This window comes from Takifugu rubripes, chromosome 15 (genome assembly GCF_901000725.2).
Source record: "Takifugu rubripes chromosome 15, fTakRub1.2, whole genome shotgun sequence".
Taxonomy (NCBI): Eukaryota; Metazoa; Chordata; class Actinopteri; order Tetraodontiformes; family Tetraodontidae; genus Takifugu; species Takifugu rubripes.
This window is the reverse complement of record NC_042299.1, coordinates 14,027,682-14,053,893: the sequence shown is the minus strand read 5'-3', so window position 1 is coordinate 14,053,893 and position 26,212 is coordinate 14,027,682. Positions and strand designations below refer to the sequence as shown.

Sequence of the window (26,212 nt, the reverse complement as noted above, 5' to 3'; positions counted from 1 at the left end):
GTGCTGTTTTGTGTGGCGCAGACAGAAGACACAGAATGGCAATTAGACACACGTACACTGAAGGATGTTCAAGATAAAGACAATAACACAACTGGTTGTGTTCCATGAGGTTGATGGAGGTTCACAATAACACTTAATGTTCCTTTGAAAGTGTCTTGATCTGCAAATATTGTGTTTTTGATGGCCCAAGCATGTCACGTTGATCATGAACCCTCTTCATTAAAATTTAATCAGCCTCAAAATCCACCAATAATAGATGATAAAGCTATCTTTCCCTTTATTGGTTGCCAAGGAGACAGGTGGGATGTTGCCAGTTGTCAGATGCAGTCACCTTACAGCTTCTGTATAGTCGCCTGTCCAAACATGATCAGCGCCATTTTCTCTGGGCGACATCCTTGAACAGGCTTTTCTAAGATTGAAGCGCACGTGTGGGTGCACGTGGAACCTAAAGGGCGCCAAGGCAGCAACCCCGACCATCAGAAGGCCATAACTGAACTGCCTGGCATGGAAACGCCGCTGTGCTGTTTTCTATTGTGCAAAACGAATGTGGCGAACAAGCTGAGCGACATCACGCCCCAGAAAAACACTCTCGTAATACACTAGAAACCCGGTGCGGGGATGTCGTTACTATGACAGCGGCTGTGAGGTTGCGTTTCTCATGTTGTTGTTGCAGTTGCCGTCAGAATTCCGCATCAGTCCAGCCAGATCTCACTTTGTTCCAGTGTTCCAAGCAGACCTGCTGGGATTTCTTTATGGAGCTGTCCTCAATGTGTCCCTCCATACGGAAGGTGTGTGTGTGTGTGTGTGTGTGTGTGTGTGTGTGTGTGTGTGTGTGTGTAAAGCAGAAAATCAGTGTCATTCCAAACTCATCCTCGCCTGATGTGCGACCCCAATTACAGAGGTAGCGATTATGGGTCAGAATTAATACCCCTCTCGGTCCGTCTCCGCCTGTCTCCTCTCAGCCTCCATCTTTAATGCGTCACTGTCATTTAATAAACAGTCTGTAGCGCCTGCGCTCCTTCTCCCGTCATTTCGCCGCACGTGTATTTGTATTTCGCAGGCGTTCCACCTTCGTCGCCGCCCTCTTATCTCTGCTCTTTTCACGACACGTCAATGATACCTGACATTCAAACGCGTTTCCACGTCTTCACCTCCACGTGCGAATCGACACCTGTTTCCAAGGTAGTTTTCTCTGTCAACTGGACTGGGTTTCTTCTCTTGAAACCTGTTTGTTTAATTCTTTAATATAACAGTCAGTTCGGGTATGTTCATCGAAAATGGAAAGGCATGGGAGGCATACAGGGTGGGAGGCATGTCGAATACAGACAGAACAAAAGAGAAATAACACATCCGTCACCTCGTATGAACACACAAGAGAGTCAAACCAATGTGGATTCAGTTGTTTTATAGGTTTTTTTGCTTTAATCACCACACTTTACATCCTCTCTCTGTTTTCTACCTTGTTTTTTTAAAATATCTGTTTGTCTTAAAAGCCACAAATGTTGGTATGTTGTGGTAAATAACGTTGGACAGTTCCTCCAAACACGGAATGAGTGTTAACCTGCGTGAAGAAGGTGGAGAGAATCTGAATTTGCCGAATTTGTTTGCTTATTTAGTGACACCTCGTGATGTGATGGGGTCAGACATGAAAATGGAGGCATTTACAGCTTTTGACTGCATTAGCAGCAGCTCATTCACTCCTTCGTGGGGCCATTTTCATGGAGTTTGCCAGATGACAGAACATTATATTACTGTTTCCTGGTGTGTTGAATATGAGCCTCGACAGAAACATGGACAGAATTATTAATTGAGTCTAACATCTAATTTATCAAAGGCTGTTACTCAAATTGGAATTTGAGGCAAAGTTGTTTCTGCAAGAACACGATAAAAAAAGGACCAAATATGAGACAAAAGCCGGAGCTCACGGATAACTGTAATGGTAATTTCCGTGTGATAAACTGAATCAGCGTGACAGCATATTTAATTCTGACTTTGACAACTTGAGGCTGCTGCATGCTAATGTCCGGAGTTTGTTGGCACTATAGCAGAACATCTGGTTTTGTATTTTAAATTTAAAGTGTTTATGATGAGACGAGGCAGAGGAGGGTGGAAAGGTGAAGAAGGAGGGCTAAATAAGGAAAAAACCTTCACATTTCTTAAAGAAAAAGGGATTTAGAGCTTTAAAGCCTTTGGCTGTATCTTTAGCTCTGCGATATCCTCCTTCCCTTCCTCTCTTTCACTCCTGTTCTCCTATCCCTTCATCCTCACTGTAATTCTTCACATTGCCAGGCTTTCACTGTGTTCTCTGCAGCGGAGGAGACCAGAAATGAAGCCATTACGTTGGATAATGTACCCGCAAAGCAAACGTCTTAAAAGTGGCCTGAGCCATTGTGTGCGTGTCTGAAAAGAGAGGAAGCACTTTTATGCTAACGTCACGCTACCACACTGGGGGCTTTTGAGATCTGACCACCGGCACCCTGGACTCAAAAATGGTCTGCAAACAGCAACCAGCTGATAAAATGTATAATATAATTATATTATATAATTATAATATAATAAAATATATAATAATATATAAATAATTAGGTGGGTAATTTAGGCGGGTGAAGGTAGCTTGCTACATGTAGCCAAAAACAAGTGGCTGTCGCAGTCGACACGCTTGAAAATGGTTTTCTTCAGGAATATTCAGAAAATACTGATCACAGAATTATGAATTATCAGTCAGAATAAGCAAAAAATTCCATAATACAAAATGTATTAAATATGGAATGCTCATTCTAACCTAGCACCCTAACAATGTCATGGAATGGCTAAACATGGTTCTAGAAATCAAATCACAGCAAGACAAAAGAGAAACATACAAAAGATAAAGGATGCAGAGTCCATTAAACCAAGGTTTTAGACCATATAACAACACAACGTAGAATTCAGCTCACAACGATGATGTCGTTTTAAACAGTTCCCAAAGCCCACATTTATACATTAGGAGATGAGAAACCCTTAAATGCTTCCACTCAAATAAAAAATAGGGTGACATTAAATATTATGAGTTTGCGCTGCCTTGAGTAAACGTACCGCATGAATGATATCTGCAGACTGTGGAGGCCCGGCCTTCATCACATATGGTAATCCATTCCAAGCAGGTTCTCCAGTGATAAATTTGGCTGCCGGCTAAAATGGGAATTTGTTGGGTTTTTTTTTGATAACTTGGCGATTTGGCAGTCGCGCTGCATAAAAATCATCATAGTGTGAAAGTGACAGGCGGAGCCTCATGCAGCATCAGCAGAGCAGGACCTCGCACTTTAAAAGAAAGGTCACATAATGCAGCAGCGGGAACCTCTTCCCTTTTATTCCAGCTCGCATATCCACATGGAGATCCAGACATGTTTTGACTTTAAAACACAACATAGGTGCTGGCATGAAGCCCAGAGCTGGGGGGGGGGGGGGGGCTGCAGGGCTCTGGTAGGTGCTCCAGTCAAAACACACAGGTCCAGTTTGTTTTGCTGTAAACTGACGCGTCTGAAGGTATCAGAACTGCCACTGCTACATATGCAGCAGAACTCCCCAGTGCCTGGAAACAATGTGGCAATGGACGCATCCCATTAAGCCATGTAGAAAACACACACACGCACACACACACACACGGACACGCAGGGTGCTAAAGATGAACCAGCCCTGCTCCCAAATCTCGGAGGCCTGACGTGTGAAGTCGTCGGCTCTGTGATGGATTTTCACGTCGGCGGAATTGATCTGTTTATGGAGCACTTGAGGCTATTTTTCAGAAAAGTTGGGGGAAATAACGAGGGAGGGAGAGACACCGAGGTTCATTAGACGAAACTGTAAACAAGTCTGTGATTGGGGTCGCGCCGCGCTGCCAACGGTTTGCTGAAATCGAGCAGACGGATTCGGGAATGGACAAACCAACATCGCTCTTCCTCACAGGAAGGTTTCAAGCTCTCACTCATCACATTTTACGCCCACAATAACGGGCGGTTCCTCGTCGAGCGGCGGACTTATTCGCCGGCTGTGTTTTATTATGGAGGCCATTATGGTGTGTGCTTTAAGACACACATTAGGAAGCCTTCATCTTCACTCCTCCGCTGCGTCGCTCTTTGTGTTTCCCTCTTTTCAGGCGAACACATTATGCCCCAGCATCTTCAACGAGAGCGCAATTTGGCAGATGTGGAGGCATAATGACAAACTAGTAATGGCAAACCACCGCTGCTCTGAATCTTTCAGTTTGGTTTTGCGGCGTCTCCATCGGTGTCATTCTCCATTAGTCACAGTTCAGAATACCCAGAATGCCCCCCCCCACCCCCCCCACCCACCATCACAGGTTACCAGCACGGATTGGTGCTTCAAGGTGGTTCAAGCAAAGAAGAAGAGGACAGGGAGAATTCTGATGGAGGGAGGGAGCTGCAGGTGGGTGTTCGTCTTTAGGTTCGCTGATTATGATGCTCCCAGTGATGTTAGACAGAAGCTAATTGGACCTCCAGAGTCAGATGTCACTATTATTGCCTTCTCACTAAATCTAAATCAGTTTTCTCAGCAAGGGGGCCTGAATAAGTTCAGACTGCCGTGATTTAATATTCAGATTTGTGGCTGTGGGGTTTTGATCCAGCTAAATAGACGGAGAAGTGCACAAAGGCAGAATGAAAGTGGCAGCCCTAGAAGCGAGGACAGTTTCATCAGGATGCTGATGTAAGTGAGAGGATATGACCGCAGAGAGCGCTGGGATGTGATGGGATGCTGCGGACCAGGTGAAAGAGCCACAGGGAGAAAAGTGGCTAGAATGGGAAAACAAAACCAGAGCTGAATTTTGCCTCACAGGTCCACAATCCACCAAAATCTGGTGGATAAAGAGCTAAACTTTCCTGTAGGAGACATTCAGAACATCCTGTTTTCTTTGCTAGAAGATTCTGCTTATTACAGCCAACTTCCTGTTGCCCAGTATGGCCAGTATAGATTTAGCGGCGAGCGACGCTAGCTAGAGCTTTTGGAGTTGGTTAACTCAGACTGGCGTGAAGCTTAATGCATTTCTGAGACCAATGGATGGCAGGGAACACGATGCACACATTTATATCTACAGAACCGGATCTACATTTCAGAGTTCTCAGAATATCTCATTTCACCCACGGCGCCGGCTTAAGCAGCTTTGTGTGTCAGCCTGGAAGGCTTTGCAGCCCAGACTTGAATTGTCATATTGGGTGGTGAGTTGATGCAGACGCTACGGAGAGAGGTGCAGCCTTCCACATGGGAGGGATTCTCCCACCCTCACTTGTGTAATGATTAAGGCCAGCGGGAGGCTGTGGTGCATTTAATGAGCCCTCGTGGTTGTGGGTCTGCTCATGTTGGTGTGTGAGACACCGACTCCATTTTATCGATGTTAATTTGGAGAGATGATGTTAAATAAGGATCAGCGTGAGGCGGTTCTAGAATCAGCTCCCAAACTTTTAATGACAGAGCATTAAACATGTGAAGAAAATGTGTGACAGCCCAATTTATAGAGACAAAAGCGAGTTATAGCATATGTGCATATTAAATCTTTTATTCCACTGGCTGAGACAGCACAGAGCCCTCCCTTTATGGTGTAATGTTATTTATAATCACCCTTCAGGCTCACAGGAAATGGGCGTATGTGTATGAAAGCTTTATGTATTAAACTATATTTTATATTTATTCATCTATAGGATGAGGTCCTATAACATTCATGCTGCAGAGCAGAAGAAAGTCCTGCTGGATGCTAAAATATATATACACACACTTTGCATTATGAGTGTGAGCATTTGGATCGGTCCTTTATCAGAAATGCCGACTGTGTCAGCGCCAAACAACAACAACCATGAAAAAAAGAAAGACCGGAAAAGCACCAGGAGCTTCGGATTCAGGATGTGGACGTTACACCGCTGCCTTAAAATCCCCGTTCCAGCGCTGTGATGGAGGCTCCCTTTGCTGTTTTAATAAGATAAAGTGTTCTGTAACAGCTCGGCCATTCAGGCGGGAGCCGCGTGGATAATGAAGAGACAGAATGAGTTGGCTTTAGTTGGCTCAGATGAGGACAGTTTAATGGAAAATACACATTTGGAGATGAAATACTGCTGTGATGACAAATACCACAACTGTGTGATGATGGAATCTTTAGCAAGCAACAACAAACACTCCAGCAAGGTCTGTTTTTCCCCAATTCTGTGCAATTAGGAATTAAACCGCAGCAAAATGTATGAGTTTTTTTTTTTAAGGCTCTTTTCAAACCTAATGAGACCAAAGAAACATGAGAAACGAGTGCACAACTGATAGAAGTTATTAAACAGACATTAAATACGTTGTTGCTTCTCATCTTTCCAGCTACAAGTTCACGCCATGAACCCAAAGCGGGCTTATTTTTTCTAATTGTAAAATGTCAGGCCGCATTATATTCAGACTCTCCCACACATAATAATTGCATCCCATCATCACATTTGCCAGCGTGATTGTGTAGGTGGGGTGTGTTTGTTTCTGAATCCATCGCTGCTTCTTGCTCGGCCTGTTTTCCATCTACGGATGTCAGCGTGACTCCAACACGATCCGCGGACCTCGGGACAGAGGGTCGTCCACATCTATTGTCACAAGCTCGTCGCCGTAGCAACATAAAGAAGCCAAAAGCTGCTTTTCACCTGTGTGTTTCGTGGGGAAAGGACCATTTAGACAAACACGGGAACAGAATATCAGGAGCTGAATGGGAGATCTGATCAGACTGTGGAGAATCGTGCTGCACAAATTATCATATTAATAAGAAAACCTAATTTTCCTTATGATTATTAACACATTGTATACAACTGGTGGCAAACGTAACACGCTGGCGTCGGATTATCTGCAAATGAGTCACTGAATTATTAATTAATAGCCTCATTTGCATAAGTGTGTGTCCTTTATATACATTAAGTGGGCAGTGTTGGAATATTAGGCTGCAATATTAGGAATATTAGGAGCATTTCTGGTTTTTACTTGCACCTCAGAGAAATAATGTTAACCCCACTGCAGCGTGTGTGTGCGTGTGTGTGTGTGCGTGTGTGTGTGTGTGTGCAGCTGTTTTCTCCTGTGATTGCTCCAGTTTCCCCAAACCGACACGTTGAAAACGTTCGGCCGGTCAGTAGTTGCATTAATTTAAAAGACATGTCGTGTGTCACGTGCATTTTTCTTCCCCCAGATCGCAGAAATGTTTCATTATCTTCGGCAGAACTTAACATTCAGCTGACGCGCTTCATTTAACTCCATTTGTTTCCTCATTAGGATGTGGGGAAAGATGTAATAATTACTGATGGAAATGTCTCCTATCTGCAGCAGAGTCGACGCTTCCCAGTGGTGCATTCAAAAGTTCAAATGTATCAGCGAAAACTTTTAAACATTCATGAAATATTTATTCATGCTTGGGTTTTGAATACCGTCACCAAATGTCAAAGATTGGTCCAACAGAAGTCAAAAACCACATTATTAAAGAAATACTGTGAGCTGAAGCTGCTGAAGTGGCTGATTTTTGTGAACGCCTCTTCTTCCTGCTCAGGACGGCTCCATAATTAGTGGTAAAAAGTAAACATAACATTATTAGAGTGGTGTGGAATCTCCTTCACCTTCTCCTCGGGGGGTTTATTAGAGGTTTTGTAGACATAAAGCACCTGACAGGTTTGTTTTTATGTTGTTCTCAGCCCCCCCGCCCCAGCTTCAGCATCCACGGGGCCTGTTTCTCCTCACGCATCACACTCCAGAGTATTGAGTTCGATTTAGCTGTCTCGTCTCCGTGGTCCTCGCAGATGTTGCCTCTCCTCTCTTTAATGGAAAAGAGCCGCCATTGTTAGTAATTTCCCCTGTTTTTTCCTGTGAGGAGGCCAAACGGCTGCTCTGGACAGAGGTCTCCACCAAATTAGACTGGAGACCGAAAACCCGATTTTAACCTGTGTCCTGATTCGATTTTCTCTGAAAGTCTCAAGCATACCATGATTCAGCAATAAAGACCTCTCCCATGACACCAGGACTTTATTTGTATTCATTTAGGGCAGATTTGTGGGAGTTTTTCCAGGAGAAACCAGCTGACAAGAGGAACCAGGTCTGAGAAGATCATTTCTCCTGGAGGGATTTTAACTTCATGCTGTACATTTCCTAATTAAAAACAGCCCTAAACCCCCCCAGTGCAGCTTGTTCTTGTTCCGCTCTGTCTCGGTTCTGTACTCGGTATCATTTAGTCCTTCTGGAGATTCAAAATCACTCTCACTCTGATCCACGTCGGACTTTTTATTCATGTCTTTTATTCTTGTTTTGAACAATCGTCTCCTATGTCACAAAATCACAGTGGTTACACATGACAGTCAGAAATAATCGGCCACTATACAGTTTACATCATCTTCATCGGGTCTGAGGGGAATGATTTAAGAATGAAAATGAGTTTATCACACAGATTATTGAAGGATTCGTCCCTGTTTTAACAAGCGATGTCTTTACATAGTTTACAAACACGAACAAAACTCTTAGAATGTAAAACGCACGTCAACTCCCACCGGACGTCCTTCACCTGACGCGTCGAAAATCCAATAAAAAACCAAACAGTTCTGAGGTCTCTCTGCAAAAAGGCGAGTTTACCTTTTTTTCCTCTCCTTCGGCTCCTTCTGCCGCATGAATTTACGGGAAAATGAGACATGAGACGAAAACACTTGTGCGGTTTCAGGCAGAACGAATGAGCCAATGTGCTGCTCAACCATCAGATCCAGTGTTTCTCCTCAGCATCTCATTCTGCGGTGCCTAAAAGCGCGTGACAGAGGCGGCCAGAGACCAGCCCTCCTGCGAGGGGCCCAGACAGCAAAGAGGCCGGGGTGGCACTATTTCCTCCCCTGAGCCTCGCAGCACGGCCACATATTGAAACTCTGCTGTCGTTTCCTCTGATCCTCTGATGCAGGAAAATTCACTCAAGGAGAAACGGAGCGGGATGACTTCATCCCTTTATGGCGGTGAGCTGACGGTGTTAAAAGCCATCAGGGCCAAACGTGACAACACAACATCAACCGGGTCGTAAATCGTCACTGCGGATAGTTTAAAGTGGACTTTTGTACCGTACACGAGAAAAGAAACACGAGTCCTGTGACCTGAACCGAACGGCGTACTCTGGCCAGACCGGTGGTCACCGGTTTGGCCTTGAGTCATGTGCTTCTTGTGACACGAGCGCACGAAACAGGCTGTAGCTTGAGCATTCGCCCAGACAGCGTTTCTAAATTCACTCATATATCTGCTCGACATTATTCGCTCCATTTCTCCTGGAGTGGACTCGGCCAAACAGACACCACAGGACTGGTGGTATTACTCGGCGGAAGTTATGGTATTTTATAAGCATGTGTAGAAAAAAAAATAATCATAAAAAAGTAAATGTAGCATTTAATCTTCTCAGAAGTCCTCATATAAGTGCTGCAATGGCGTTCAACAGTGCTAGCAGGAGTAAGTTATGGACACAGAGCACGATGAAGGCTTAGTAGCTCCAAATCTCCCAGAACAGGAAGGGCAGCAGGAGCACCAGTGACGCGGGGGCCGCTCGGCCCGCCGCTCCACGCTTGCTTCCCCTGGCCTCCGTTTCTATTTTGGAGTCCTTGGCCAAATACGGCGGGATGACATTGAACTCCTCACTTTCCTGCTCCTCCTGCTCCTCTTCCTCGCTGTCCTCCATCTGTGAAAACAGAGAGCGAGCGCTTTTGTCAATTAACGGACGTGGCAGAGCGTGGAGGAGAGTTCAGGGTGTATCCGCATTAAATACGGGAATCAAACATGCAGAAACAAATGAAAAAATCACCTCGACCGCTATGCTAACCGCTAAATGCTGCTCCTCGCAGAAACTTATGGAAGGTTTAGCTCAAGCGTTGCTTTAAATCGGCCTGAAGTTGTTGTTGAAAATGAGTTGTCACCACAGTCCAATTTGTCCACGCTCGGTTCCCCCCAAACACCTGCATCTACAGCACTTCTCTGCATCAATGTGACACGAGATGCTAATAACCGCCAGTCGCGCAAGCCGACGCCTTCCTTCCATTCAGCAAGTCTAATTTGGATGGATCTCTGCTCTGTTTCTGAGCTCGGCTGCTGGCAGGAAAACAAACACCCCAGAAGGCATCGCCAGTATCAAGAAGAGGAAGAAGAAGAAGAAGCTTTTTTTTTTAAACTTATTTCCCTCTCAACGGGTTCTTTAAATAAGCGAGCCACTCTGTTAGCATTGTGGTGTGGGGGAGTTTGTTTGTGCAGGCTGCTCTTCACTCTGCTGTCAACAGTTGTTTCACCTCTTCAAAAACGCCGCGGCGGCGCACCTCCTTCTAGCGGGTTCCATCCATATTTATCATTAAATATTTGGTGTTTGTCCCTTTGAGTTTGACCTATGGACCCTTCACCTGAAATAAAAAACTCTCTGAATGAGAGACAGATCAACGGACAGACCACAAGGATGAGAAACCGCAGCAAAAATACGAAACCAACGTTAGCACTGGCACAGACTGGAACATTTCGGCGTGTCGTTTCAGAGCAGCACTCACGCTGTCAAACTCATGGAGAGTGTTGCTTCCGGCGGGGAGCCTGGCCGGGTAGACGGGCGGGGAGGGAGGCGGAACTGGCACGGCGGTGCTTTCCATAGGGGGGGGTGCAGCCATGGAACTGATGGCAGTGCCTGAAAGACAAGCAGCAGGGAGCACCGTCACCGCTTCAGGTTGTTCATCATCCCTGAAGAAGAGCCAAAAGCGTGACTTTTGTATTTATCTGATTCATCATTTATGCTCTAGAGGTGCCAGCTCTATAAACACCGCTCAATTAAGCAAAATGCATTTTTACTAATGTAATGTTCACATCAGCGGCTGTCTGTTGGCCCACTGTTGTACAGGCTTGGCATGAAATTTGATCAACATTGATGCTTCATTCCAGGGATGGGGTGAGGTCAGGTTTGTTGGCTATGCTAGCTGGCTGAGAACAAGAAAAAACAACGTAAGTGTTGAGCTAAATATACAAATTACGGCACTTTTCGGAAATTACAGCACGTATTTTTAGGACGTTCAGCTGAGTTTGTCTATTTTACACAACAGGAAATTCAACAAGCAGCTATCTGACCTTTTATACATGCGAAAGGTAGAATAACATCATCAGCTGCCCAACTGGGAGCGCCCCTGTGGATGGCCCACTGAACTCTGTCTGGCCTTGCAGATTTCACTTTTATCACCACAGAAGACATTTTTATGTTCTTTCTTGCCAAGCTGGTGTGGCAGCGTCCCAACCAGAAGCCACTTTGTGTTTATCAGATTTGCAGAAAAGCCTCAGTGACTGTGCAGAACTTGGAAATCACATCCACATTTGGCAGCGAACCAGCCACCGGGGAGAATGTCTGCCTCTCCTTTAATATTTATTTATAAGGAAACCTCGGGGCTTAATGGTCTGCCCTCTCCCTCCTCGGTAATGCCCCACCTCCTCTGAACCTTTCATTAATGCACATTATAAAAAGCTCAGCGGGAGGATCGCTTTAGCTCATTTGACAGTTTAAAGTGTGACATTTCCGCCGCCATCACGTTAACACAGATGAATGGACACACGACTTCTACTTAACGTCGGTACGAACCGCCTCCGAGGTTTCCGCGCATCTATCACCCGGCATCTCGGGAGCGTTCAGCCGCTCCGGATTCAAATCGATCTCAAATAATGCGTAATCACAATAGCTCCGGGTACGAGCACCAACATTCCACGTTAAACATGCAAATGCTGCCGCGATGTCGGCGCGCCCGTGCCGACTTACGCAGACACGTGTTGCTGCTGAACATGTGCAGGACGCGCTGACAGGCCTGCCACTCGTTCCCGCTGCCGTCGCACGTGCACCACAGGGACACTTCGGTGCTGCTGTTCCTCACGTAGTTGGGGGTCATTATCGTGCCTGGCGATTGAAAGAGGAACAGAAACACAAATGACTAATTGGAGGTGCTTGGTTAGCCCAGCTGGAGAAAGCAAGGGGCCATCAAAGGCAGATATGCCAGTTTAGCAGCAGCCAATGCTTTGGTCTCACCTATGAGTCCAGAGTAGGCCTTCAGGCACATGGCTCTGCTCTCACGTACACACCCGGAGGCAGACTTGGGCGAGGGCTGGCAGTTCTGGTGGAAATCGGCGAGCCTGGATCTGAACAGCAAACACAGACATACACACGATGCATTCAGGGAAATATAAGAAAAACCCTCCCTCCCCTTGTGGGTGGTGTCATCCTAAAAAATATTTGCAAGACAACTCCAGATATATTCAGAAACCTGCCAGCAGCTGCTACTTCTCAGCGGCATGAAGCTAACAACGCTAAAATCCCCCCCCCCCCCACAGCACTTCTATTTCACACACGTGAAATAGCTGCATCTCCATTGTACCAATCAGAAGAAGCCTCCCTCCACCCTTAGCTCTCGTTTAAAATCTCTTATAATTTCTGCAGAGGATGGATTTTTCACGACCGTCTCACATTTCGTCTTTAAAGTATTCTTCCTCTAATCTTTAATAACCTCTGTGATACCGACACGCTGACTGGGCTCTAATTAATGGAAGCAAGTCCTCTCATTCATGAACAATACGCAAGCTAAAATTAGTCGCACATATGTCATAATAATCACTCCGACCAGCAGGAGTGAGACTGAAACCGTATGAAACTCACAGCCATTATTAAAAAAAAAAACCCCGAATAGAAACATACTTTTGCTCATTTGTGCACCTCCTCACCACCAAATGACCAAATCTTTATGGATTCATAGAGATTCATGAACAGGGCCCCATCCGGGCCGTTACCGTACCGACACAGCTCGTCTCTGGAGCAGTAGCTCTGCAGGCTGAGGCAGTTGGGCTTCCCCACCCTCTCCTCCCCTCTCCCGTTCTCCTCGTAGGAGCACGATGGGACGATGGTTTTCCTCCGCCGCTCCCCGCACAGAGGGTCGGAGCAAGGACAGAAGAGCAGGGCGAAGCTGTACTCCTCCGGCACGCGTTCCAGGAAGCGGCGCAAGGCTCGGTGGCATTTCTGCCGGTTGCAGCTGCTGTCAGAGGCCGCCGGCCGCTTGGTGCAGGCCACCACGTAATCGGACCGCAGGGAGCCGCACTTCTCGTACAGGCCACAGTCCTGAGCTGCCTTCAGACACTGGTTTTGGCCGTCCAAAGAAAGAGAGGAAGCTGGAGGTCATCCAGAGGAAAGGCCATGTGATACAGCACAGGACAGGGGTTCAAGTGTCACGCTTGTAACCATTTCTATAAATGAATGTTTCAGCTGGCTAAAATCCGTCCGTACCTGCCATGATAGAGGCCATACGAGACATCTCGATGTTTCGCACCAAGTTCAGCTTCAGTTCTTCGTAGGGAGACACTTCGTATTCGTCATATGCTGAAGGTAAAGGTGTTTGTGTCACCACGGGGGCGCCGGATGCTGCACTTTACACACAAACCTACCTGCGAACCTCACGGTCCAGTAGACGCGGAGGCAGTGCTCCTCCCTGCGAGAGCCGCGCTGACACTTGCAGACTTGCAGTGGCCGGTAGTTCTGCAGGGCGTTCTGGGCCTCGAGGCACTCGGTCCGGGCGTCTGAGCCGAGGGGCGACACGGCCTCCTCGGCGGCGCAGTACTCCAGGACTCTGTAGAGCCCCATGCAGGAATGCTCCTGGACGCAGCCCTGCTCTGCCACCAGACAGTCTAAGGATGCCAAGACCGGGACACTACCTGGAGGGGAAGACGATACTCTTAGAAGCACCACCAACGTGTGCAGGAAGATGCTTCTGGGTTTATGGTCCCACCATAGTCCTTAAGCTAAATATGCTTTAATTAAGACAACAGCGGAAGGTGAGCGTTGCCGTGGAAGCTCCGCTGCACTCCTGTGATACCCAACTGAGCAGATTTAATTAAAAGCACACAAGTGTAAAGAAGAGGCAACGTGGGTGAAAGCTCAATGTTCCACCTGGTAAATGGAGAGGATCATTGAACAGCTCTATAGGGCTGTGTACGGTTTTAATCATTTCTTAATTATATCTTCATCTTCTCTCTGTGTCTTTCCCCCTTTTTTAATTGTATCTTTCCCATCTGCATTTTCGCCAGCGCGTTCACATTTTTCAGCAGTGTCTCCATATTTCAGAGGAATGGCAAACTCTGTCAAATATCTGTCAATTACAATAAAATGTGGGGCTGTACATATATTCTGTTAGTTTTTCCTTCTCCAAGCCTCAAGGATCATGCGCTCATCCATTTGGAGCAATTTCATTAATCCGGAATGACTTCCTGTGAAGTTTCAAGGGTACTGGGCTGTGCCTTCTCCACCTCCCTGCACCTTTATTTTAATTGCTTTCTATCGTACAAGATGAGGAATTTGGCAGTGTTTTGTATTGTCTGTTCATGCGCTTTTAGGAGCACGAGGACTCAAGGTGCAAACCCTGGCTGCCAAAAGACGTCTGATTTCCCTCGGCCTGTAAATAAAGCTCCAAAGGCAACTGTGCGGAGATGTTGTGCACGGAGAGTTAATTAGACACGGTGCTCGGCAGCCAACTCCTGGATGGATCCTGGATCTTCCTGCTTGAAGCAGCAGAAAGTGGGCAGCGAAATAGGCCCTTCCCATGTGAAAATAATAACACTTTGGCTGGGAAAAGCAAAGGCTGCTGCTGCTCACTGTGAGGGATTTCTTTCCTCCTCCAAGTGTGGACTGATCTTACTCTTGCCATACATAAATAAAGACCAACCGCTGTAAACATTCCAGCACCTAACAGCCTCACACGCTGTTGAAAGACATTCGGTGGAGAATGGAGAATAAAATTGGTTCCAAGATGGACAAATATTTCATATACATATACTGTCTACATGTACTCACTGGCACTTATTTCCAAAGCTGGTGATTCTTATTCTAAGCTTTTTTGCCGCAGGATCCCCTCCACTCAGACACCCCCCCAGACACAGCCTGGAGTCCAAGGCTCCCAACTAAATCCCTCCACACCCAACAAATAATACTTTCGCCTGCAATTTTGCCATCAGAGAGAGACTCAACCCGAGCTTCACGCTGAGCCATGGACTTGATTGTCCACCACGGAGATGTTTTTCCCCGGCTTCTCCGCGCCGCTCCTGCGGCTTGCAGATAGCGCGGGATTCCTTCCGCCACAAGATGAGGCGCATATCGACGACTACGTGAGCCACAGATTACTCCATTATTGAGAAAAGATGTGCGCACATGAGATAGGGCCCCTGTGACAATGTGGAGATCCACATAATCGGATGACATGTGTCTGCGAAATTGTTGCCGGGGCTTAAATTCAGCATTCATTTCATTGTGAGCCTGTGAGAAGGGTTTGATTGCAGTTTTCATCATCCTATAATTATTACTGCTTGACCAGGAGAAACACAATGAAGGCACGCCGCGAGCAGCTTGATGGATACATTTAATAAGGGAAGAGCCTCTTAATAAAGCCCCATTCTGATGAAGCGATTATGGAAATGCATTGTTCGAAATAACTGCTCCAAAAGCGAACTTTTTACAAGCGAAATGGCCGCCGCGCGCGACGCAGCTGCGCATTCATTTCCAACAGAGACGAGAGAGAAGCGGAGTCAAGGTTCGTGACTTTGCTCCCACCTGCACCGACGTCACGTGCAAATCCTCACTTGATCCTGACAAGCCTGTATATTTCAGTCAGGCTCCAGCTCACACACACACGCAGAAAGACGAGCGCGTCGGTGCGTTGTGTCGCGTCGGTCACACACTTCGATTAAGCTCCTGCCGACTGGCGGGCGCGAAGCAATCCGACCCAATTCCGCCGCTGCATGTTTTGCAATCTCGGGCGCCGCATGAGGTCCGTGTCTGACGGGAGGCAGATCATAAACAGAGGCCTCGCCTGACGGGTCGGAGGATAAAGGTGTGACAACCGGACTGGCGACACGAGTAAAGCAGTGATATTGCTCACAGTGGGAACACACCGGGGTCGTGAGACGGTTCCAGGAAGCCGGGTGTGAAGGTTTGTAAATGTGTAAAAGTGCACCCAGTTTAGCTGCGGTTTATAAGGGCCTCCTCTCACATATAGGAAGGCTCCTCATTATTCTGTCCTGGTTTGCTCCCTCAGGCTGATAGATGATAAAGAGTATCAGCAAAATGCAGCTTTTTATGCAGAGAGAGGGGACCTATATAAAGCTGTATAAAATACTGAAAACCTTTTCGCCACCGTTTCTTGAGGGTTTATTAATTTAATCTAAGATTGCACTCACAGTCCACTGTGACAGGAGCAGGTTTAACATCAGAGCTGCTCATATGGGGACGTGGGGTTAAAGAAAAATGAACAATGCTTTTAAATTTGACAGATATTTCCTTTTTTTAACCAGACGTACGTGATATACTTGTAATACTTGTTTCTCGTTAGAAAAACAAATGTTTTTGGACTGTCAAAATTCCATTGTGATGTTCTTTTAATCATTTTATCCACCTGAATTTTTGCTTTTTGGCTCTTTTTTTTTAAAATCTTTTAAGCAGCCAGCCAGACATGCAGGCAGGCAGATGGACAGACAGCAAAGCCTGGTAAAAGCTGCCTGTTCTGAGCACCAGGAGCAGCCGTGTGTTCGCAGCTCGGTGCCAGAGACGAAGACGGAAGATGGACGATCCCTTGCTTTGGGAGATCAATGAAAGGTTCTGTGCTCAACAGCCTCAGTCAGGCATTTCTTTTCCATCAAACACGATAAGTTGTGTTTGATTTAGAGGGAGTTTTCGCCTCTCACGCGATCCAGGCAGGACGTTCTGGTTGAGTTCCAGTGGACCAGAGTCCTGTTACCCATGGACGGAAACACTAAGCTCCCAAATGCCTCGACTCTCAAACAATACTTTCTTTCCACTAACAGTTTTGTGCCACGCCGCCGCCGCTCCTTCCTCTCTGATCCCTCCTGGATGCTGCTGTCTTTCATTATTCCCGACAAAGGCTCGACCTACGCCTTTGGCCGGATCAGCCGTTTGGTCACTCTGGTGGATTTCCCCTCCTGGACGTGTTGATTTCTTCTTTTCACCATAAAAACAACCTGGACTCCAGGACAAGCTCAGTATCATTTGGCTGCAGCTGAGGCACTTTCATAAGTTCCAGTGGAATTTTTTTTATGTTTTTTTTGCTCCAGCATAAAAACCAGGCTGTTGTTAGGAAAAGTGAAATGATTCTTCCTTCACGTCTGACCCCCTTCAGAGCAGCTTGATGGTGCCGTTTCTCAATATAAACAGAAACCTTTTCAGAACTTTCAGTCTCTTAAACACACCACCCAGGAACAAGGAGACTAATATTCACTGCAGGACACTTAAAACAGGACTTCACCCTGATTCTTTTGCTGCTTGTTACTTCATTTTTATTCATACTTAATTTTTTTATGTCATACAGTTAGAGTTAGTTAAGAGTCATGTTATTTAAGTTACTTCAAGGAGTTTTTTTCTTATTAAAATCACTTCTTTTTCCTCAAGTGCACAAAGAGATGTGTGATATCTTATCTTACCAAACGCAATGATCCGACAGTGTGACAACAAATACCGACAACAATATAATTGAAACTCCGACTTAAATCGGGGTTTTTGCATGACTCTAACACCTCCGTTGCGGCTGCGCAGCAGCATCTCTCCCACAGACAGATGTGCATCAGGGCTTTTCTCAGCTCCTCCAGATCTGTGGGGACATTTCTGACCAGTTGTCCTGTGAGCTCGACAATAATGAAGCTCCAGAGAAATTCTTGGCCTGCGGGTGACACGTGTCAACGGTTCCCATGGGGCACGTCTGCTTTCATTAACGGTCTGGGTGTCATCCAATGACGATCAACACACAGGACACGCACACGTATGGGAAAGAAACCCACAGTTTTGAAGATTGAACTCGTAGGAGATTAAAGTTGGGCAGGAAGCATTAAGAATGAATAAACCCACCACAGGAGCTAAGGTTACTTTCTGCAGCTTATCAAATAGTCACTGGAAAAAAGAAAAATGATGGTGAACGCTGAAATGAGTACACTTAAAGCCCCGGTGACATGGAAATGGGCTCTAATAAACGTATGATGGCTGCGTAATGGTTCAATCACATGCTCTAAATGAAGGACAGGAATAGCTACACTCAATCACCAGTTGCTGCCTGTGGCAGGACCCGCAGCGAAGGGTCAAATGTGGGGTCCAAATGTCACCGAGCAGTGATTTATCTTGCAGATCAGCGGGATAAATCCACTCAAAGTGATGCAAACGCACCGTTTGAGACGCCGCTTTGCCGTGAAAACAACCCAGCCTGGAGACTGAAGAAGAGCTCAAATCTGCAGTGCATTAACATTTATATGGATTCTACAGAAACGGGAGCCTGGTGTGGCAATCTCGTTGCAGTCACATGTAGACATTAGTGGTGGGAGAGCTTAGCCCTGAGCTCTGTGGAGCTTCAGTGGCGACAGACGTCTCTGGGAGCCTGTTGGTGTTTACAGCCGTCACAAGGTCAGATGCATTCTGACGTTAAACCACACTACAGGAAACTGAGCAATGGTCAGAGCCGCTATTTATAAAGCACCTATAGGGAGCGTGTTTCATGCCGGGACTGCAATGTATATCTATCTATATATATATGACGAGACAAAGAAAACCGCAGCTGCAGGAGAAATTAAAGTCACACACAGACATCAGTTCGTTTTCACGACGCCATAAATGAATCCCAATAATTTATTTTGCAATTAGTGGTAATGGAAGGAACCGACGTCAGGAAAGTCTGTCTAATTTCCATCTGTAATGACTGCCAGGCCTATTAAATGGCACTTGAAAGTAACTGCTTTCCTTTGTGTGACTCCTGGCAGGTGGAGTTGACACGCTGGAAGATATACTGGGTGCCTGAAAGGTTTGACATTCACGAGAAGACATTCATCACATTAAGATACTAATCTCTAATGGCCGCCTGTACCTGACACCTGACTGTGTTTTCCTGGAGGCAGTGAAGGCTGCATAATTTACTGCTGAAATTATCCTTAATTTTCTTCTTTTTTTTAACACTGTGTGTTAAACGGTGGATGAGGCTATACTGTCTGGATGTATGGATTCATGCTGGAACACAGACAAAGAGCAGGAGCCCCCCCCGATCCATAGAGACAATATTCAACATCAATAACTCAGCAGTCTTTATGCCTCGGTGGAGAGTTCTTATCCGACCAGACTTGCCTTATTGACTTTAATGACAATAAGTTGTGTGTGTGTGTGTGTGTGTGTGTGTGTGTGTGTGTGTGTGTGTGTGTGTGTGTGTGTGTGTGTGTTGGGGGGGAATTCAATCTCCTGCACAGCCAAAGGACATTCATGACCCATTCATCAGTGGCGATGATGAATTCTGTCACTTCTATAAAGTTATGATTTTTCTGCTTTCCCATTAAATCTTTGCCCCCCGTGAGCGGAGCCCCGGAGACGACTCGGTTCAGCAATTCATGTGTGATATTCCCATGATCTGGGACATTCTAATCAATATTTGGGAGATGAACCGCTCTCTCTGGAAAAGCACCGCTGCAAAACAAACAGCAGAACCCATGATGTCATCCAGATGTGAAACCTAAGGCTGCAGCTGCTGTTGATCTGAAAAAGGAGACTTTTTTATTCCTTCTCTTTTCCCCCCTTTCTTTTATTTGAAGGTCATTTATAAAGTTCCAGTCAGACGTGGGATCCAATGATCTCATGTGCATCTGGGACGGGAGACGTTTGCATGTGGAGAAACTGGGATATTTGAGGGGATTGTTATGGAAGTTTTGGGTTCTAACAGACAAAACATCTTCAAAACGTCACACACAGCACGGATAAATACAGCAGCAGCGCTGAAAAGCGTCTGTTTAAAGATGAAAAAGCCCCCAATAAAACGCGTCCTACCTCCAGAGAGCACATGGAGCAGAAGTCCAATGATCACCATCCTGGCCGATGACATTGGAGAGTTGGGGACTGTGAAACTCGCACCCCGCGCGCTGCAGCTCAGTCTCCTGCCACATCCAGCCTCCTCCTCTTCCTCCTCAGCTGCTGCTGCTGCTGCTGCTGCTGCTGCGCCCGCACGGACTGACAAAGTTGGAAAAACTGATCCGCGCACGCAATTCAAGTTCTCGCGATCTTTTGCCGTCCCATCCACTCGTCGGTTCCTGCGACCTCAGGTCGACGCGTTCGACAGCTCGCCAAAAAGTTCATCCGAATGAATCATTTGAGCGGGACACTGAGATCCGAGGTGCGCGCCGTGCCACATTCGGGGCTGTGCGCGTCCCTGCCTCTGCGCTCCACAGATGTCCGCTCCGAGGTCAGATCGGAGTGCTCAGACTGCAGGGCGCGTTTCCATGAAAGGCGCAGCGTGATTGGCCCCCGGGTGGACTGAACGTGCCCGGGGGATGTTAAAATATGCCCAGTGGGGGAACAGCTGCGCGGGAGTGCGCCTGACGGACAGCACAAGGTGTATTCCATACGTTGCGATGGGAAGTCTTTTATAGCTGGCAACAATGTTCTAATCCTCTCAAGGGTTTTTGGTGAAAAGACCAAATGGTTTTAGAGATGTTTCCATTTTGCATAGTCCGATTGCCCCATGGGCGTGGGCCTGATCACATATATGTTTGTTTGTTGTCTCGTCCTGGGAAGATAAGAAATCTATACTTGTTCTTCTGACACTCTCCTGAGTTTAGAACCTAGAGTTAAATTACTAAAAGACTCACCTACGTATTTATATCTTTAAAAGATCAGGATACTGCACCAGATGTTTGCTCTATAATGGGGGGGAGGATATTGACCAAATGCCTCGTTGTAGGGAGCTACTTTAAAACTGATGGAGTACGTGAATCTGACCTGTTTTCCCTCTATGTAATTAAAAGAAAGCCGGGGGATTACTGGATTAATTTACTCATCCCTTTCACTTGAGTACTCAAGAGCTAGTAACAAATACAAATGGAAAATGATTCTCATCATCAAGATGCACAGTAGAACGAGAGAAAGCATTGGCAGCAGAATTTACTGATGATTAAAACAATCTAAAAAAAAAACAACACAAATGTTGCATTTTATGGTTCCAGTGGTTTGGCTTAAATCATTCCCGAGTCGCCACAATATTTTTTTGAGATCTCTCAAAGGACGTTTAAACTTCAACATATTACAGCAGCGCCCCCCGCTGGTCAACATGTGCATTACACTGGCCCTCAAATCTGCATCGGCTCAAGTCAAATGAGAACGAAACGTTTGTCTTGTAGAATTGTTCTGGTGAGTTGCTCTACTCTCTCATTTAGATTAACTTTCGGCCATCCTGCAGACAGAAGTTAGTCAGCCTATGTGATTTTTATAATTCCAACACTACAGATATTCTTTATGACTTATTATGGTGATTAAGTGAACCACAAATATTTTATTTGTGTGAGCAAGACAAATTCTCCATCCTACAGACTCTAATCTATCATATCGTGGGAAAACTTAAGGTGCATTTTGTTGCTCCTTTATGATAAATGACATCGAGCGCTGTAATTTAAATTCTGGCCGTCCCCTGTCGCCCTCTGCTGGACATCATGGGTCAATGCCGTTATTTTTAGAAACATCAGGCGCACTCTTGCCTTCAGGACGCCAGCAAACGCAAGGTGACGCGCACGCAGCGCACCGGTTTCCGAATCTCGCTGCAAAGTGGGATATTTTGAATTTTTGTGTGCCGTGTGTACCGCGGGGAGCCGCACTTGCAATGGCTTTGCACGCAAACTGTTGGCGCAAACCCCGTCGAACGCGTTTCTTCACTGTCACACTGAAATAAGCTTCTGCAAGGTCACACAAGTTGTTGTGCTTGATCACCCCGCGCCTAACTTCGTGCAAAAAATGAAACATGCTATATTATAACTATGTTACATTGAGTCACGCGTGCCCTCTATACTACCGATGTAAAATATTTAAATCAATATAGGTTGAAATATTTTATTGGCAAAATATAAAACAAACAGAATCAGCAGATAAAGTTCAGTTCAAAACATACTGAAGTGGGTTTTTTTCAAGATTTAAGATGTACTTTATTCATCCCCGTAGGGAAATTGAATTTCCCCTGCTCAATTTTTTTCTGCCACGCCATTACCACAACGTGCCAACAAATAACTGCTGGAATTAGATGTTGACGTCATTTTGGCGATTTCTAGCGACTTTTGAACAGCAAATAGCGATTTTCCTAACTAGGTAGTTGGTAACAGTGAAACCAGCAGAACACGTGACCATCCTACAATTAGGCATACAATTCCTTGTGATTAAATCTCATATACTCAGATTTTGCAATCAGGGAGACGCCTCGTTGGCTTTCAAATGGAAGAAAAACAAAACGCCCACAGGTTGCAACAATTCACACTTTTAGAGTTCAACCATTACTGTGATTTAAACTCCACAAGAACGAAACTTAACAGACGAAAGAGCCACGCTGGAATGTGACTTGTTTATTTGTTGATAAGTTCGTCGATCATTTGCTCAGCGCAATTTGTGCGGTTAAGTTAATTAAAGAAAGTCCTTGAGAGAGTTCTTCACGACCCTGATGACTTTTCTGCCCATTCGCCCTCAGAATCGCAACAGCGGTCTGATTTTTATCCGCAGACGAAGCTTCTTCTGCTTAAATGCACACAACAATCAAGCTCCGTGAGATTTAGTGATTGATTTAACTTTGATTCTATGTGAATGGTTTGACTCATCTATGATCTATTAAAAATTTACGCGCAGTGACGACGTCACTTGGCGAGCGTTTCAATTGGCTGGCGCCACGTGACTTCGCTCGTCGACCAATCAGGTGACGCCGCAGATCCCGCGAAGTATCGCGATCAACTGTGTTACATAAATCCCCAACGCAACTTCAAATTCGGCCATTTCGTCGGTGCAGGCAATCAGCTGTAGAGGGCAGTGGGGTAATCCGTTCTACTTGCAATTTAAAAGGCACATCAAGATCAGAGCACCATGAACGAGACAGCTATTTCATTTGCTAAGGACTTCTTGGCCGGCGGAATCTCAGCCGCCATCTCCAAAACAGCCGTCGCCCCAATTGAGAGAGTGAAGCTTCTCCTTCAGGTAAAACTGGACTTCCGGTAGGCGCATAGCCGGTTAGCTTGATTCCTGTTGCTAATCGCTGCATGAATACGGCGACTTTTAGGTTATCAGTTGACCCTTCTTGGATTCAAAGGTTAGCGCAGCCTATTTATATATGCTGATACAGACGTGTTTATCGCCTTTTAATTACTAGAGGAGGTAAGGTCACCACGGGATGAGAGATGACCTACACGAGCTTAGCAGCTAATGTTAGCTCCCCACGTTAACCTTAGCCGGCATAGCTAACAAAGGACAAATGTCTGCAGCGATGAGGGAACATTGTGTACAAACGTGAGACACAGGTTTGTTTTTCCTTGAAATGTGTCTGAATACATTCCATCGGAACAACCTACATCGCGATGCACGGTATTTGATTAATCCGTCTGGTTTTAAGGTTGCCTGAGTAACTTTCATCGCAGCTAGCTGCAGTACAGTGAAATGGCTGTTCAAAGGCCTAGAGGACACTCATTTACAGCAGGATCAACGCGTTTCCCACTCTTTTGGTTAAACCTGCTGTACAACTTTTTAGCATTATTAACGACCACCATCCCCACTTATGGATTGTTATGGTTGTCACAGACGTCGGAGTTTGAATTAAATATATTGATATTACGAGGGCAGCCATAATTTATACGTCATTATAGAAGGATGTTGAAAGGGTTCCTGCATGACATTTTTCTGAAAACCCGATCTCTGCACCAAGGTCACGACAAGGAGACTTTGTCTTGATGGCAACTCTTAATTTTGTGTGTTGCAGGTCCAGCACGCCAGCAAGCAGATTACCGCTGACAAGCAGTACAAGGGTATCATTGACTGTGTTGTCCGGATCCCCAAGGAACAGGGATTCCTCTCCTTCTGGAGAGGCAACCTTGCCAATGTCATCAGGTATTTCCCCACCCAGGCCCTCAACTTCGCCTTCAAGGACAAGTACAAGAAGATCTTCCTTGATGGCGTTGACAAACGCACCCAGTTCTGGAGGTACTTCGCCGGCAACCTGGCCTCAGGCGGCGCCGCCGGAGCCACGTCCCTTTGCTTCGTGTACCCCCTCGACTTCGCCCGTACCCGTCTGGCTGCTGATGTGGGCAAGGCTGGTGCTGGCAGAGAGTTCAATGGTCTGGGCGACTGCTTGGTCAAGATCTCCAAGTCCGACGGCCTGAGGGGTTTGTACCAGGGCTTCAACGTGTCCGTGCAGGGCATCATCATCTACAGGGCTGCTTACTTCGGCATCTACGACACAGCCAAGGGTGCGTTTTTAACACTGAAACAACAGCCGTGGTTCGTCGACAGAAAAGTCTTTAACCTTTTGTTGCGGGTTGTCCGACAGGCATGCTTCCTGACCCCAAGAACACCCACATCCTGGTGAGCTGGATGATCGCACAGACGGTCACGGCTGTTGCCGGCCTGACCTCGTACCCCTTCGACACTGTCCGTAGGCGTATGATGATGCAGTCCGGTCGTAAAGGAGGTGAGATTTACGACGGTCAAAGTCCTTTTCTCGTTGGGCCCCTTTGCAACCTAATACCGAATTTTTTCCTTCCCCAGCCGAGATCATGTACACCGGAACTATTGACTGCTGGCGCAAGATTGCACGCGACGAAGGTGGCAAGGCCTTCTTCAAGGGAGCGTGGTCCAACGTGCTCAGAGGCATGGGCGGCGCCTTTGTGCTGGTGCTGTACGACGAGCTGAAGAAGGTCATCTAATCATTGTCACATCACTGTCTAATTGGCTAAATGTAATAACTCTCCATCTCTATGGACTCAGCATTCTGCCTTATTTATGGGAACAAATTTAGTGTCTCACCGATAGTTGTGGGCGATGGCTATACGTTGTGCATCTTTGATTTTAAACGTTCCGCTCCCTGTTATCAATGTCATTCCTCCAAAAATAAAGTCAAAAATCCGATACCTCCTGTTCATAGGTTTGTATGGTCCCACTGTGAATAAATCTTATTCTGGGGAACAAACTCAACAATTGTCCACTGTCTCCTGCTGTTGGTGCACGAGGATTCACTGGTTACTGTAATGCATGAAGTGGATTACACCCTTCTATATTTACACATGCTTATCTCTTGAGCCTTCCTTCACCACTGACATTGTAGAGAACATCCTAGTGATGCTTTCTGAGGGCGGCCTGGCCGCCTGAGGATCTGTAACAAAAATAAATTAGATTCTAAAAACACGGCCTATTAGCGTAATTTTTAATTCCAGTGAACTGCAGGTTTCTTGTTTCAGGTCCTGGTGAGACACAGTTTTACTACTAAATAAATCTGGGAGTGATTGAGCGTCCTGGGCTGATTCCAGACGTGTGGAGACCGGTTAGAATCGCTGCGTGAACGTGCGTGAGAGGTTCTTACTGGCACCCATCTCCCAGTATAGTGCGGGATTAACGTGTCATAAACCGGCGGGCTGACTTTAAACGGTCCTTCGGTACCGAGTCGGGTTGTAGTACCGGTGTTCGACGAGAGGGGGCGCCAGAGTGAAGCGAGGCGGACTAGTTACACTACTGTTCAAAATATTCCGATTAAAATAGTGTCATAAAAAAGCCTCCTGAAATGCATATGAAAGGAAATTAAAATAAATGTTCGGTCGGCATTCACTTGCAATTGCAACTTGCAATTTACCCACCCCCCATCCAATATTTAATATTTTCTTAAAGCCAAGAGTAAGATCTGCGCTGCTGACATTAAGGCTTATTAAATTTTAAATCACAGCTGAAGGTTTCGGATCACACGTATAATCATCTAGACTGACCCTAAATTCTCATTAGATTTCCTGCTCACGGCGGGCGGGATTTGCAGGCCTTTCCGAGCATTTTATCACCTGACGGTTGATTAGATGCAGTAGTGATGGTGGGTGTGATGGGTGTGAAGACACGCCGCGCACAAAGCTTTGTCACGCACGCCTGTCAGCCGGCCCGACCCCGTGACCCCTGTGGAGGGCGTCCACGCTGGCGGCGTCAGGATCCTGATGTGAACCTGCTCCTGAAGTGTGTGAAATGAAGGTGTGAAAGTTGTTTTTTTTTTCCTTCTTTTTAATTATTTGGTGACAAATTTGTGCTAAACTGGCAACCCATCCCGCCGTTTTCCGTGCCCAGTGCATTATGGGACACGGTCCAGCGGTTGTAGGATCTCAGCGCTTCCAGCTGTGTTTGAGATTGGCAGCAGAAATAAGACGGCCA

At 46.3% G+C, this 26,212-nt stretch overlaps 2 protein-coding genes across 2 annotated transcripts; one reads left to right on the top strand and one right to left on the bottom strand.

Moving 5' to 3' along the window:
- Window positions 1-8,252: 8,252 nt before the first annotated feature.
- On the bottom strand, window positions 8,253-20,360 carry LOC101079530 (GDNF family receptor alpha-4-like). Its single transcript, XM_029848958.1, has 8 exons — window positions 19,847-20,360; window positions 13,441-13,707; window positions 13,283-13,375; window positions 12,798-13,167; window positions 12,038-12,147; window positions 11,774-11,908; window positions 10,533-10,663; window positions 8,253-9,682 (listed from the first exon to the last, which is right to left on the bottom strand). The coding sequence occupies exons 1-8, from the start codon at window positions 19,899-19,901 to the stop codon at window positions 9,488-9,490; spliced, it is 1,356 nt and encodes a 451-aa protein (XP_029704818.1). The 5' UTR covers window positions 19,902-20,360; the 3' UTR covers window positions 8,253-9,487.
- Window positions 20,361-22,881: 2,521 nt separating this feature from the next.
- On the top strand, window positions 22,882-25,211 carry si:dkey-251i10.1 (adenine nucleotide translocator s6). Its single transcript, NM_001044373.1, is given in 4 exon segments — window positions 22,882-23,017; window positions 23,793-24,279; window positions 24,360-24,500; window positions 24,578-25,211. Coding segments are annotated over 4 exon segments (897 nt in total). The 5' UTR covers window positions 22,882-22,906; the 3' UTR covers window positions 24,736-25,211.
- The last annotated feature ends 1,001 nt before the right edge of the window (window positions 25,212-26,212 follow it).

Coding starts and splice junctions, on each gene's coding strand:
- LOC101079530 (XM_029848958.1), bottom strand. CDS start 19,901: ATGTCATCGGCCAGGATGGTGATCATTGGACTTCTGCTCCATGTGCTC. Junction 13,376..13,440: donor CTGGACCGTGAGGTTCGCAG/GTAGGTTTGTGT, acceptor CTTTACCTTCAG/CATATGACGAATACGAAGTG. Junction 13,168..13,282: donor TATGGCCTCTATCATGGCAG/GTACGGACGGAT, acceptor GATGACCTCCAG/CTTCCTCTCTTTCTTTGGAC.